The sequence below is a fragment of the Somniosus microcephalus genome, chromosome 13, assembly GCF_052327205.1.
Source record: "Somniosus microcephalus isolate GS21.2 chromosome 13, FLI_Smic_1.0, whole genome shotgun sequence".
NCBI classification, from domain to species: domain Eukaryota; kingdom Metazoa; phylum Chordata; class Chondrichthyes; order Squaliformes; family Somniosidae; genus Somniosus; species Somniosus microcephalus.
Genome location: NC_140999.1, coordinates 104,858,658 through 104,873,588, shown reverse-complemented (window position 1 = coordinate 104,873,588; position 14,931 = coordinate 104,858,658). Strand labels below are relative to the sequence as shown.

The 14,931-nt window shown below is 45.9% G+C and overlaps 1 protein-coding gene across 5 annotated transcripts in view; it reads right to left on the bottom strand.

Annotated features, from left to right (window-relative positions):
- The window catches only part of LOC147108519 (protein spire homolog 1-like), a 70,095-nt gene extending 59,163 nt beyond the window's left edge, over positions 1–10,932 (bottom strand). For 2 of the 5 annotated variants that reach the window (XR_015080605.1, XM_086005172.1), the window contains exons 1-3: positions 10,527–10,931; positions 4,745–4,900; positions 3,599–3,630 (exon numbers count right to left, since the gene is read on the bottom strand). Coding sequence is in view for 4 of the 5 variants with exons in the window: in XM_086005172.1 (XP_085861298.1) it covers positions 3,599–3,630; positions 4,745–4,900; positions 10,527–10,776 (438 nt within the window). In the remaining variant the exon portion in view is untranslated. Of the gene's footprint in view, positions 1–3,598; positions 3,631–4,744; positions 4,901–10,526 lie in introns of all 5 variants that reach the window. The other 3 variants (XM_086005173.1, XM_086005174.1, XM_086005175.1) reach the window with 3 other exon arrangements.
- Positions 10,933–14,931: the final 3,999 nt, after the last annotated feature.

Here is a 14,931-nt window from a genome sequence, read left to right as displayed (position 1 = left end):
CAGGTGACTGATGAGTCCAATGCAGGACCTACAGTCTCTGTCACAGGTGGGGTAGACGGTGGTTGAAGGGGCGGGTGGGTGGGGTGCTTGGGTTGACGTGCGCTCCTTCCGCTGTTTGCGCTTGCTCCCGGCGAAGAGACTTTAGGTGTTCGTCATCTTCCCGGATGCTTCTCCTCCACTTTATGCGGTCTTGGGCCAGGGTTTCCCAGGTGTCGGTGGGGATGTTGCACTTTTTCAAGGAGGCTTTGAGGGTGTCCTTGAAGTGTTTCCTCTGCCCAGCTGGGGCTCTCTTGCCGTGTCAGAGCTCCGAGGAGAGCGCTTGTTTTAGGAGTCTTGAATCGGGCATGTGGACAATGTGACCCGTCCATTGGAGCTGATCAAGCGTGGTCAAAGCTTTGGTGCTGGGGATATTGGCCTGAGCGAGAACACGGACGTTGGTGCGCCTATCCTGCCAATGGATTTTCAGGATCTTATGGAGGCAGCGTTGGTGGTACCTCTCCAGTGCTTTGAGGTCCATGTCTCTGAGGCATACAGGAGGGCGAGTATTACTACTGCTCTGTGGACCATGAGCTTGGTGCCAGGTTTGAGGTCCTGGTCTTCAAACACTCTCTTCCCCAGTCGACCAAAGGCTGCACTGGCACACTGAAGGCGGTGTTGGACTTAGTCATCGACATCTGCCCTTGTTGACAGTAGGCTCCCGAGGGATAGAAAGTAGTCCATGTCGTCCAAGGCCTTGTCATGGATTTTGATAATCGGGGGGCAGTACTGTGTGGTGGTGGCAGCTTGGTAGAGGACCTTTGTCTTATAGATGTTTAGTGTAAGGCCCATGGTCTCGTACGCTTCGGTGAAGGTGTTAACGATGGTTTGGAGTTCGACCTCCGAGTGTGCGCATATGCAAGCAACGTCTGCATACTGTAATTTGACGACAGAGGAAGGGACGACCTTGGATCTGAACTGGAGGCGACGGAGGTTAATCAGTTTCCCGTTTGTTCTGTAAATTAGCTCCACTCCAGCGGGGAGCTTACTGAGGCTGAGATGGAGCATTGCCACAAGGAAGATCGAGAAGAGTGTTGGTGCGATGACACAGCCTTGCTTGACCCCGGTCCTTACATGAATTGGGTTTGTGGTGGAACCATTGGTCAGGATCATGGCTTACATATCATCTTGAAGCAGGCAGAGGATGGTGACAAACTTTTGAGGGCAGCTGAATTTGAGGAGAACACTCCATAATCCCTCACGGTTGACAGTGTCAAAGGCCTTTGTGAGGTCAAAGGCGGCCATGTACAGCGGTTGGTGCTGTTCCCTGCATTTCTCTTGTAATTAGCGCGCGGTAAAGATCATGTCCATTGTGCCCCTTAGTGGGCGGAATCTGCATTGAGGCTCTGGGAGGAGCTCTTCAACCACTGGGAGAAGGCGATTGAGCAGGATTCTTGCGATGACTTTCCCTGTGGCAGGCAGCAGGGAAACTCCTCTGTAATTACCGCAATCAGACATGTCACCTTTCTTGAAGATGGTCACAATTACGGCGTCTCTGAGATCCCCTAATCTATTATTAGGGATGTGGTAACAGGGCACTTAGAAAATTGTAATATGATTGGGCAGAGTCAACGTGGATTTATGAAAGGGAAATCGTATTTGACAAATCTTTAAGAGTTTTTGAGTTTGTAACTAGCAGTGTAGATAAAGGGGAACTAGTGGATGTAGTGTATTTGGATTTTCAAAAAGAATTTGATAAGGTACCACAGAGGTTATTACACAAAATTAGGGCTCATGGGAATGGGGGTAATATATTAGCAAACAGATAAAACATAGAAGGAATAAATGGGTCATTTTTGAGTTGGAAGGCTGTAAGTAGTGGGGCACCACAAGGATCAGTGCTTGGGCCTCAGCTATTTGCAATCTATATCAATGACTTAGATGAGGGGTCTGATTATATCGTCAGCAAACTTGGATACATTACAAAGTTAGGTTGGAAAGTAAGCTGTGAGGACGAAGCAGAGGCTGCCAAGGGATAGAGACACACTAAGTGAGTGGGCAAGAAGATGGCAGATTTAATGTGTGAAGTGTGAATCTATCCACTTTGGTAGGAAAAATAGAAAAGCAGAAGTTTTTTAAAAATAAGAGAGAGACTGGGAAATGTTGGCATTCAAAGAGACCTGGGTGTCCTTGTCTATAAAATCACAAAGTTAGCATGCAGGTACAGCAAGCAATTAGGAAAGGAAATGGTATGTTGGCCTTTACTAAAGGATTGAGTATAGGAGTAAAGAAATCTTACTACAATTATATAGGGCCTTGGTGAGACTACACCCGGAGTATTGTGTACAGTTTTGGTCTCCTTCCCTAAGGAAGGATATACTTGTCTTAGAGGCGGTGCAACAGTGGTTCACTAGACTTATTCTTGGGATTGGGGGATTGTCCCATGAAGAGAGATTGAGTAGACTAGGCCTATGTTCCCTAGAGTTTAGAAGAATGAGGTGTGATCTCATTGAAACATAAAATTCTTAAGGGGCTTTACAGGGTAGATGCTGGGAGGATGGTCACAGGTACAGCAAGCACACTGTGAACGACCTGCAGACACAATCAACATCATCGGCGATGGCACCTTACACCAGAATCAGTGATGGTATGCTTAACATTGCTTTCAAAACGGCAGGACCAAGGTCAACAGAAGCATCAGCAGCACCAGCAAGGTCACTATTGAAACAACCTGCACCATCCAGAACTCAACACTCTCCAAGATACAGCTGGGAATCAATAAAGATGTATAGTAAAGCCAAGAGTTGAAGATTTCATACTGAAAAGGCATTAACGTTTGTACAAGTGGGTAGATGTTATTCTACGTGTTTAGCAGAGTTAATTTGGTAATGATGTGAAACTGCCTGCCTATAGAGGACAATTAGTAACAGCCATCAAGCCTGAAGAGATAGATTTTAAAGAGGGAACTGCAGACAGATTTTGTAAGTAGCTTTGTACAACCAGAGTGCACATTTTGTGGCCCATGTATTTCCAATTATTAATTCTGATAATACAAGATGTTAGCCATTGCATGTCCATCTTCATACCTTTTAGTGTAGTCTCCCAATCTACCATGGCCAACTTGTCCCTCATACCCTTGTAGTTTCCTCTGTTTAGATTGAAGACCTTAGTTTCAGATTGGACTACATCACTTTCAAACTTAATGTAAAATTCAATCATATTATGGTCCCTTGTCCCTAAAGGTCCCTTTACCACAAGATTATTGATTAGCCTTTTCTCATTACACAGTCACAGATCCAGAATAGCCTGATCCCTGGTTGGATCCTCCACATACTGATCCAGGAAACCATCTTGCATAATACAAGGGAAAATACTACCATGCAGAAATGGGGGCAATTGCACAAGTCAGTCCTCAAGTTATCAATAAAACTCCTGGGTTCCCATCCAAGTAAATCTGACTTATTCAGTCACCATAAATTCATACCCTGTTTATGGAATCAATTAAAATTCCTTTTGGTTTCCACAAGAATCAGACTGCCTGCTATAGCTAAAATAGAGTCTCATTCCAGCTTCCTCTTAAAGAAAAACTAAAACTAAATGGATTAAAGCAGAAGTTAGTTACCTTCTCTTCTGTGCATGTCCTCTCCAGGTCATCTGAAAATTAAGAGATTACTTTTAGCAGCAAGACAAATAAACATAATCATTGATTAAATCTCCAGAGTAATCGAGGGGCCAATAACCCGACTTCAACACATGCCCTCTCCTCCCCACCACTTTAGCAAATAGTTCTAATCACATTTACTCGCCCTGTTCTCATATCCTTTTGTCCCTTTTTCCTACATCCAACTCTCCAATCTAATCTTGATGTTGGCATAATTTCTACCTCAACCACAGCCTCATACTTGTGTGAAGAAGTTTTTCTTGCCCTCTTGTCTCTTACATTTAAGATTGTATCGATGGCTCCCTCAACTGTTGGAATTAGTCTGCTATCTACTCTCTCCTATGCTTTCATAATTCTTAAACACTTCTATCATATCTCCATGTTCTTTTACCAAAGCTCCAATGTCAAGTCTATCTTCATATTTGTATTTCCGCACACCAGGCAACATGCTAGAGAATCTGTGTTGTTCCTCTCAAGCCTTAATATTGCTCCATTGCAATTCTACACACAGAACTCTAATGAGGTTTTACATAGACCCATCATAACTTCTTGGTTTTTAAATTGTACATCTGGTGATAAAACCAGAATTCTATTTGTCCTTTTTAATAAACAGCCTTATCAACACGAGGTGCTGCCTGAGAGCCTGTACCCCCAAATCCCCTTGGTCTTTGACAGCACCATTATACTCTATTGCCATTCAGAATATAATAATTACCACTGTGTGTGCAATTTATGCATAAACCTATTTGTTAACCAGACTTCATCACATCCTGTGGAGAAAGCTCTAGAAGGAATCAGGACAGACCTACAGGTGGTCTGCAATTATATTTAAGAATTAATCACATTCTTAAATATTGCCTCATTCAGTGGCTTTCCAACTTTGTGCATGGGACTATCAACCAATGTTGACAGCCAGTAACCCCAATTTCCAAAACACAGCATCAGCTATCCAAAGGACAGTGCTGGTAAACAGGTTCGCCACAAATACAGAAGAATATATAGCACAGAATGAGAGACACAGCATGCCGTATGCCTGGGCCCAGCTGATCACTCCAATCAGCCATGCTTGATGTGCAGTACCTTGTAGGTGACCTATAGTCTACATACCTTTGCAAGGCCTACTGGGATAAGCATGAGCACAAATCCAAATTTCCCTCCCTCTTTCCCCCAGCTCCTCATGGAACTTCTTTGGGCTTGTACTGCTGTATCCAAACTCAAATGCTAAAGCAGCCCAACATCTGTCCGTTTTTAATCCAAATCCACCTAGAACAAGTTTGGGGAACAAAAAAAACTCCAAGTCAAGCCAGATCAGATCAGACTCGAGTACAAACTTGGGAAGAAAGAGAAAAGTGTTGCAGCAGTGTCAAAGATGGAAGTGCAGCATGTTAGATGAAACATGTCAAGGACTGAATAAATATTTCAACAAGTAGACCCTGACTGAACAGCACACTGGTCATGAATATGACATGGTTTACAGGTCCACTTGTTACCTTTTTTTTTAAAAAACACCCAGAGTATAAACAGGTACAAGTTTTGGAGATACATCTGCCACAACTTGCCAGTATGATCTCCAATTGGCCAGAGAATCTGGCCATGGACAGTTGGCTTCCAAAGGGCTTCAGGAAAGTACAGCAATTATACCTTGTGGCCTACTGCCACTAACTTACACACAACAGCCCTGAAATTCCACCCGTGGCAATCCCAGTGATTACAGTGGGATCGCACCCACTAGTGCTTGCCAACACTGATCCCTGCCAGAGTTTGGAGGCCACCCAATGAGCAGGTAGAAGTGTCACTTCTTTGGCACACAGCCCTCCCACCCTGGCACTGCTCCTATTGCTCCCCCAGGCAAGGCAGCTGATCCAGAAATAATTTAAAAAAGGTTGTTCTTTTCTTTACGTGCTTCCTTGGCGAGGCCGGTACATCTCATCTCACTTGACACACCAATCGTCACTGATGCACCACGTCCATATCCAGGGTTAGGAGTGGGATGTCCTGGCTTAGGTAGACGTCAATTGTTTGCTGAACAAAGCATTACCATTGTGTCAAACTATACACTGAAGAACGTCAGCAGACACAATGCAGCCACTGAGTACAAGAGGTGCAATAGCCAATTCAGAGGCAAAATTCAAAGTAGAGATAGTGGGCAGCATACAGCCACTACAACAATAAAGTAAACTATAATATAAACAGAAAATGCTCAGGTCAGGCAGCATCTGTGGAGAGAAAGAGAGTTAATGTTTCAGGTCAATGACCTTCCGCCAAAAGTAGACTAAATATTTCACGACTGTAAATGTGAGTAATGAGCTCTGGTTTGGCATGCAGCCATCTGCCAGGAAGTGACCTAAATCCTGCTTATAATGTAATGCTAACCAACTGTACACATCCATGTACCAGTTATTCATTTGTACATTTAGGACTGGAATGTAACTTTATACATACCACAACTCATCTGTAAAATGTACACTGAATGCCATGTCACCCTATTGACCTCCGGTGTACAACAAAATAGAGCACAAGTGCCAGGAAGTGATGGGCTTGTACAAAGTACTGGTCTAGTCGGACCTGTAGAACTGCAGAGTTCTGGTCACTGTACTACACTGGGGACATCCTGGCTTTACAGAGGATAAATATAGTGAAAAGCTGTGGCCCCAGTACAGCTCCTCCCCCATGTAAAGACATCTGGAATGTTAGAAGCAGGAAATCACAGAAATGAAGGGAGTGAGCCTTTGGTGCAGTGGTAGCATTCCCGTCTCTGGGCCAGAAGGTGCCGGGTTCCAACCCCACTCCAGACATTCCTGGCAAGTGGAGTGGAGTCCAGCTTAGAATTCTGGGTTGACATCCAGTGGGAAACTGGTGTCTGGTGGGTGTGGGTGGCCCCTTCTCATCATTATGGGCTGTGGGAGCCCATAAAACCCTCCCGCTGTACAGGACTAACCTCCCTATCAGCTGGTATAAAGATGGTTACGGTGATGGAAGGAGCGTTCACATCACGGTCTGTCAGACTGTGAATCCTCACACTATTCTCCAAGAAGATACAAAAATGATGATGACAGAAAGGGAAATGGAGGTGGTGGCCTTTTCAAGATCCCCAGGACCAGCGCCACTTGCTTCATTGACTCTAACCATTTCATTGCCAGGAAAGGGTCAGACAAACAGAGGTGCTATCACGGCATCGTTCCAGGCCAGCATCCAATTTCAGTTGATGCCTGGCTGGCTGTTTGAGCCATCCCAGGAATGACTAAGTTTGACCAGCAGATAAGACCATAACGAGGTAAACAGTATCCTTAGTTTTTTTTAAAAATCTACAGACATGGAAAGTAAAGAGCTAATGCTGAATTTGGATAAAACCTTAATTAAGCTACAGTTGGAGTTTTCGGCAACCCACATAGGAAGTATATAAAGGCAATGTAGGTTCACTCAGGAGTTACCAGGGATGAGGAGATAATTATGAAGAGGACTTGAAAGGTTAGGACTTTATCCCCCCCACACCCCATTCGAGGTGCATGTAAAATACAAGATAAGTTCTGCAGATCATACATCACATTCATAGAGTTATAGAATCTATAGCACAGAAACGGGCCATTCGGTCTCTGCTGGTGTTTAAACTCCATTTACGATTTTCCCAGCGAAACCTGCACATTAATATTTTATGGGTATAATTTGACTAGAGTCACCTTAATTCCTGTGCAGTCCCCCAGGGATCTCTACCAGGGCCACAGCCCTTCACTATATTTATAAATAACTTGGATGAAGGGAGAGAGAGCAGCATATCAAAGTTTACTGACAACGCAAAGTTAGGTGGCACAGTAAATAGTGTAGATGGGAGCAGAAAGTTGCAAAAGGACATCAATAGATTAAGTGAGTGGTCAAAACTGTGGCTGATTGTGGGAAAGTGCAAGGTCATCCACCTTGGACCCAAGAAAGATAGAGTATTTTCTAAATGACGAGGAGGTAAGAACTGCAGATGAGCAGAGAGATTTAGGAGTCCAAGTACAGAAATCGCTGAAGCTAGTGGACAGGCACAAAACAGAATTTAAAGGCCAATAGAATGTTGGCCTTTAGCTCAAGAGGGCAGGAATATAAAGGGGTGGAAGTTATGCTACAGCTGTAGAGAGCTCTGGTTAGACCCCACCTGGAGTATTGGTTTTAGTTCCGTGCACTGCACCGCAGGAAGGATACTTTGGCCTTGGAGAAGGTGCAGTGCAGATTCACCAGAATAAATACCAAGGCTAAAAAGGTTCAATTAGGAGGACAGGTTGCACAGACTAGGCTTTTATTCCCTTGAATTTGGAAGATTAAGGGGTGATCTAATCAAAGTGTTTATGATTAAAGGATTTGATAGGGTAGATAGAGGGAAACTATTCCCCTGGTGGGACAGTCCAGAACATAATGGTGAGGGTTGATGAGGGTAGTGCAGTTGATGTGTATATGGACTTTCAAGAGATGGTTGACAAATACCACATTATAGACTGGCTAGTAAAATTAATGCCGATGGGATTAAAGGGTCAGTGGCAGCATGGACACAAAATTGGCTAAGACATGAAGCGTAATGGTGGTGAACTGTTGTTTTTTTTAGACCCAAGGTGGTGTCCCCCAGGGGTCTGTACTAGGACCACTGCTCTTTTTGATATACATTCATGACCTGGACTTGAGTATACAGGGCATAATTTCAAAATTTGCAGATGACAAAACTCAAATGTAGTAAACAACGAGGAGGATAGTAACAGACTTCAGGAGAACAAACAAAGACTGGTGAAATGGGCAGACACATGGCAGATGAAATTAAACAGAAATGTGAAGTGATACATTTTGAGAAGAATGAGGACACACAATATAAACAAATTATACAATTTTAAAAAGGTTCATGAACAGAGACCTGGGGGTGTACATACACAAATATTTGAAGGTGACAGGACAAGCTAAGAAGGCAGTTAAAAAAGCATATGGAATCCTTGGCCACAACACAACACAAGAAGCTAAACACCATCTAGGACAGACCAAGTCACTTGATCAGTGCCCCTACCACTGAATTCAATATCCACCCCCTCCATACTGATGCACTGTGGCAGTAGTGCGTACAGTCTACAGATCAACAATGTTGTGGGAACACCATCAGCCCATATTTCCTTCCACACTGCACCATCCTGACTTGGGCATACATCACTATTTCTTCATCATTGATGGATCAATTTCATGGACTACCCCTTCTAACACCATTGTGGGAGCACCATCACCAAAAGGATGACACCCCTACCTTCTCAAGGCAACTAGGGAAGGGCACTAGACATGGAACTGGCAGTTCCCATCATAAGATTTTCTTTATTATTAAAGCGAGATCTTCAGTCATGCAAACATCCCATCAGCCCACCCATCTAGTCAGGTTTATGAAAACTACTGCAGACTAGAGTTCAGAAACAATTTCTTCCTTGGGCAGGAAATCTGAAGGAAATACCCAGCGAAGGTCTTGTCCAGCATGGAGCTTTCCCAGTCATTTCCCAACCAGCCCGCATGCTAATTTGGGCTAGCTCAGTTTATGTGCTGGATATCAAAGAATAAGCAAGATACAAGCACAAAATAATCACTGGAACAATGAAGCGAGTCTTTAGAGAAGGGGATAGCAGGCATAGCAAGCTCAATCTGCATTTTGAATGCCAGGGTTACAAGGGCTCTTGGACCTTAAAAATCTGGTGTGAAAATCACATCTCCTTTCAGGTTTTCTATGCTACAGATATAGATCTTGCAGCGTGCTGTGAAAACAGAGACTGGATTTTACAATGCTCCAATATGCACCCTTATAATGGATCAAATATTCATACATTGCTACACTTTTTAGGAAAGAAAAGGAAGGAACAGTTTACCTCACACACCCAGCCCAGAGGACAGGCTGGGGAGCAACTCGCAGGTCTCTGCCAACACCAGTCTATATGCAGCCATATGGAGGTACATAAGGGTGACTGGTCTCTTCCTTTTCTCCCTATGCAAGAGCAGGTACCGGAGGAAAAACATTTGGCCTACACTACTCCCCAACAGCATAGCCAAGACTAGTAATTCAACTGAACCAGCCACAAATACTGTGGCTACAAGAGCAGGTCAGAGGCTGGGTATTCTGCGGCAAGTGTCTCACCTCTCAACTCCCCAAAGCCTCGCCACCACCTAAAAAGGGACAAGTCAGAAGTGTGATGGAACACTCACCACTTGCCTAGATAGGTGCAGCTGCAACAATGCTCAAGAGGCTTGACACTATTCAGAACAAAGCAGTCCACTTGATCAGAACCCCATTCACTAGCCTAAACATCCACCATCAGCATACAATGGCTGCAGTGTGTACTAGCTACACGATACACCACAGCAACTCAAGGCTTCTTTGGCAGAACCTCCCAAATCCACAACCTCTACCACCCAAGAACAAGGGCAGCAGGTGCATGGGAACCCCAACACCTCCAAGTTCCCCTCTAAAATCACGCATTATTCTGACTTCGACATATATCACCATTCCTTCACCAGCACTGGGTCAAAATCCTATAACTCCCTACCCATAAACTATCTGGGAATACCTTCACCACACTGACTGCAGCTGTTCAAGAAGGCAGCAGCTCACCACCACCTTATCAGAGGCAACTAGGGATGGGTAATAAATGCTGACTTTACCAGCATCTCCCTCATCCCAAGAATGAATAATAAAAAAGTAATTAATCTCACAGCAGCACAGAGTAGGGGTGTACTAATCCAGGAGTATTGATACTCCAATACACTGTGCAACCCTGTCACCTCCCAGAAAAATGACTTAAAAAGCTGAAAAACATATCTACACAGGGACCAAATTATCTACTAAATAGGCAGGACATTATTGTTTCCCCCCCCTAAACCCCACCCTCCCCCAAATTACCATTGCTGGCTGAAACACACACAACAGTCCCATCTTTATACAGGGCTAAATCATCCACTTTTCTAAACTGAGGCGGTTTCCAGTTCATCCAGTTATTGGCCAGGCTCTGCTGCTGCTGTTGGATGGACCGGCAACTCTGGTAGCACAGAGCCCACGCCTGTTCCTCAGTCACAGGCTGCCCATGCACAGCCAGGAGCTCTTGCAAGGACATCTGTGAGGAAGCTGGCACTGCCATTGTAATCCAAAGCATGAAGAAACCATTCCAAATTCAACCACAAGCAACCTAACAGTCTTTTGTAATGAAACAGCAATGAGCAGCTGTGGAGGGTTTTAAGGAAACGAGCACAACGAGCTAATGTCAAAGCCTCAACTTCTGCTGATTGATGAACAGTCGTTTAACAAATTGTTCAAGCACGACCCCTTAAAGAGCTGTTAAGTCCTGATAACTATCCCGCCGCTGCGGCCTCCCTCTCTCTGCCTCTCCGAAAGGCACCTTTAATTTTTTTTAAAGACTTAATTGCTCATTGAACAGAGGGGAGAAGGCCCCTCTCCCATTAAGACAACAGGGGGAGAGGTAAGAAAAAGAAAAAGTCCTGATAACTTCCCAGTAGAGAGAAGGTGAAGTGACATAGGCCAACCCTCACAGTAGTAGATGTAATTTGAGGATTGGAGCCTGATGCTGTTCAATTTTAGATTATTTGTGGAAATGCTAAAAATTCAAATTTAAAAATGTGGTTACCTTTAACTTTAAATTAGAAGGCAACACTAACAGGTAATAGATTACTGAACTTTATAAAGACTTTAGGGAGCTCATTCAGACAGAGGGTGGGAAATGTTTGGAATAATCTACCAGGCAGGTTGGTCCTCTTTTTATTGAACCAAATTACCTGAAAATTAACTGTAACTTAACAAAACTGTAAATAAAACTTAACAAATTAAACTAGAATTCGGTTTGCCGGGGTGACGATGCACTCCAGTCCCTGCGGCACCCACCGGTCTCGGAAGGCCTCCAGCGTGCCGGCGGACACCGCGTGCTCCATCTCCAGGGCCACCTTGGCATGAACATAGCCACGGGAGAGAGGCAGGCAATCTGGCCAGACGACCCCCTTGACCGCCCGCACCTATTAATGGCCACTTTGGCCAGGCCCAGGAGCAGTCCTACGAGGAGGTCCTCTGACTTGCCCGCTCCCCTCCGCACCGGGTGACTGAAGATCAGGAGCGTGGGGCTGAAGTGCAACCAAAAATCGAGGAGCAGCCCCTTTAAGTAATGGAACAGGGGCTGCAACCTCACACATTGAATATAAACATGGAACACGGACTCCTCTAGGCCACAAAAAAGGCAGGCGGCCTGGGAGTCCGTGAACCTACTTAACGTTTTATTGCACGGGACTGCTCCATGCAACACCCTCCAGGCCAAGTCCCCAATAGAAAATGGGGGGACTCCCGCGTAGAGAGCCCCCATTGGGGACTTCCACCTCCGCCGGACGGCAAGATGCTCACGCCAAGGCGTGTCCAAGCAGGATGGTGGAGGCAGAAGGCTAAAGTTTCCACCAAACCTTGTCCCATTTTAGGGTAATTATCAGACAGGTGGGTGCAAGAAGTGGGGCACTCACGTGTTACGCTGATCCCACCTACTTTTGCGGCTGCCCAATTTTCCAGTGGACGGTGGAAGCACCTGCCCACTTTTAGGGCGGAGATATTCGAATAGGGTGGTAACGATAATGGTGACGTCATCCGCCTCGGTTTCCATCACATCTGCTTTGTTTGTGCTCAGCGGTAATCATACGCACAATACACACATCTGGCGCGCCCGGGTGGCCCTGGAGATGGAGCACGCGGTGTCCGCCGGCACGCTCGAGGCCTTCCGCGACCGGTGGGCGCCGCGGGGACGGGAGTGCATTGTCACCCCGGCCAATGTCATTTAAATTTAATTTGATAAGTTTTATTTAAAGTTCTATTAATTTACAGATAATTGGCTCAACAAAAAGAGGACCAAAAGAGTACTGAGGCTGCCACGCAAAGGGGAAGAGGAAAAAGAACTTCTGAAGGGGACAAGCACAGATGCGTTAAAGCTTTGCAAAATGCTTAATTCACCATTGATTTCCCTCCAAAATAACAACAAAATGCTGGAAAAACTCAGCAGGTCAGGCAACATCCGTGGAGAGAAATTTGAGTTGACATTTCGGGTTGGACCCTTCTTCAAAACTGGAAAGAAAAGAAACTGGATCGGAGGCATGGCTGCGATCGGACAAAAGAATAAAAGAAACGAAAGAAGTAAAAGAGATTAGAAGCTAGACGAGATGGTAATAGGCTGGGATTAGGTGTAAAGTGTACTGGCAGGGCAAAAGATAGCTGCCAGGTGTGAGAGAGAAACTAAAGGAAAGGGGGGGGGCGGAAAAGGAGTGGAACAATTACAAGAGAAAATGAAATGGGGGCCGAGCTTATGATCTGAAATTGTTGAACTCGATATTGAGTCCGGAAGGCTGCAGACTGCCTAATCGGAAGATGAGGTGCTGTTCCTCGAGTTTACGTTGAGCTTCCGTGGAACAATACAAGAGGCCAAGGACGGTGAGGTCCGAGTGGGAATGGAGCGGTGAATTAAAATGACAGGCGACCGGAAGCTCGGGGTCACCCTTACGGACTGAACGGAGGTGTTCCGCAAAGCGGTCACCCAATCTGCGTTTGGTCTCCCCAATGTAGAGGAGACCGCATCGTGAGCAGCGAATACAGTATACTAGATTGCGAGAAGTACAAGTAAATCGCTGTTTCACCTGGAAGGGGTGTTTGGGGCCCTGGACAGTGGGAAGGGGGGAGGTATAGGGGCAGGTGTTACATCTCCTCCGCTTGCACGGGAAGGTGCCAGGCGAAGAGGAAGGGCTGTTTGGGGTGATAGAGGAGTGGACTAGGGTGTCTCGGAGGGAGCGGTCCCTGCGGAATGCTGAAAGGGGAGGGGAGGGGAAGATACGTTTGGTGGTGGGATCACTTTGGAGGTAGCGGAAATGCCGGAGGATGATCCGTTGAATGTGGAGGCTGGTGGGGTGAAAGGTGAGGACAAGGGGAACCCTATCGTGGTTCCGGGAGGGAGGGGCAGGGGTGAGGGCAGAAGTGCGGGAGATAGAACTGACACGGTCGAGGGCAGTGTCGACCACAGTAGAGGGGAATCCTCGGTTGCAGAAAAAGGAAGACATGTCTGAAGCACTGGTGTGGAAGGTGGCGTCGTCGGAGCAGATACGGCGGAGGCGGAGAAACTGGGAGAATGGAATAGAGTCCTTACAGGAAGCGGGGTGGGAGGAAGTGTAGTCCAGGTAGCTGTGGGAGTCAGTGGGCTTGTAGTAAATATTGGTCGATAACCTATCCCCAGAGATGGAGACGGAGAAGTCGAGGAAGGGAAGGGAAGAGTCCGAGATGGACCATGTGAAGGTGAGGGAAGGGTGGAAATTGGAGACAAAGTGAATGAAATTGTCAAGTTCGGGGCGAGAGCAGGAAACGGCACCGATACAGTCATCAATGTATCGGAAAAAGGGGTGAGGGAGGGGACCCGAGTAGGACTGGAACAAAGATTGTTCCACATAGCCCACGAAAAGGCAGGCATAGCTAGGACCCATGCGGGTACCCATGGCAACACCTTTGATTTGGAGGAAATGAGTGGAGTTAAAGGAGAAGTTGTTCAATGTGAGAACAAGTTCAGCCAGGCGGAGGAGGGTCGTGGTGGATGGGGACTGGTCGGGCCTCTGTTCAAGGAAGAAGCGGAGCGCCCTCAGGCCATCCGGGCTACTTTACCGTGTGTCTTTCTGCCACTTGTTATGGGCGGAGGCCAGGTTGGTAAGGCTAAGCCTGGGGACACATTTCACCCACTGGTGCCCTCACATCACGGGATACAGGCAGAGGCGCTTCCTACCTGCATTTGGCTGAGGAGCAGTCGGTCACACCGTCGCAGTTACATCAAATAAAAGAAAAAAAATGAACTTGCATTTCTATAGCGCCTTTCACAACCTCAGGGTGTCCAAAAGTGCTTTACAGCCAATGAAGTACATTTGAAGTGTGTCACTGTTGTAATATAAGAAACGCAACCACCAATTGGCACACATCAAGGTCCCACAAATAGCAATGAGATAAATGACCAGATAATCTGTTTTAGTGATGTTGGTTGAGGAATTTGCCAGGATACTGGAGAAGGAGATGGAGGAGTAAACCTGTAGGCAAATTTCAGAAAAATGTAAAAATAATAGAGCAGTAATAGTAGGGGACGTCAATTACCCTAATATAGACTGGGGCAAAAACAGAGCAAAGGGTAAGGAGGGTGAAGAATTCCTAAAATGTGTAGAAGAGAACTTTCTTAATCAGTATGTTTCTAGCCCAATGCTGGATCTAGTTCTGGGGAATGAAGTAGGGCAAGTGGGGTGTG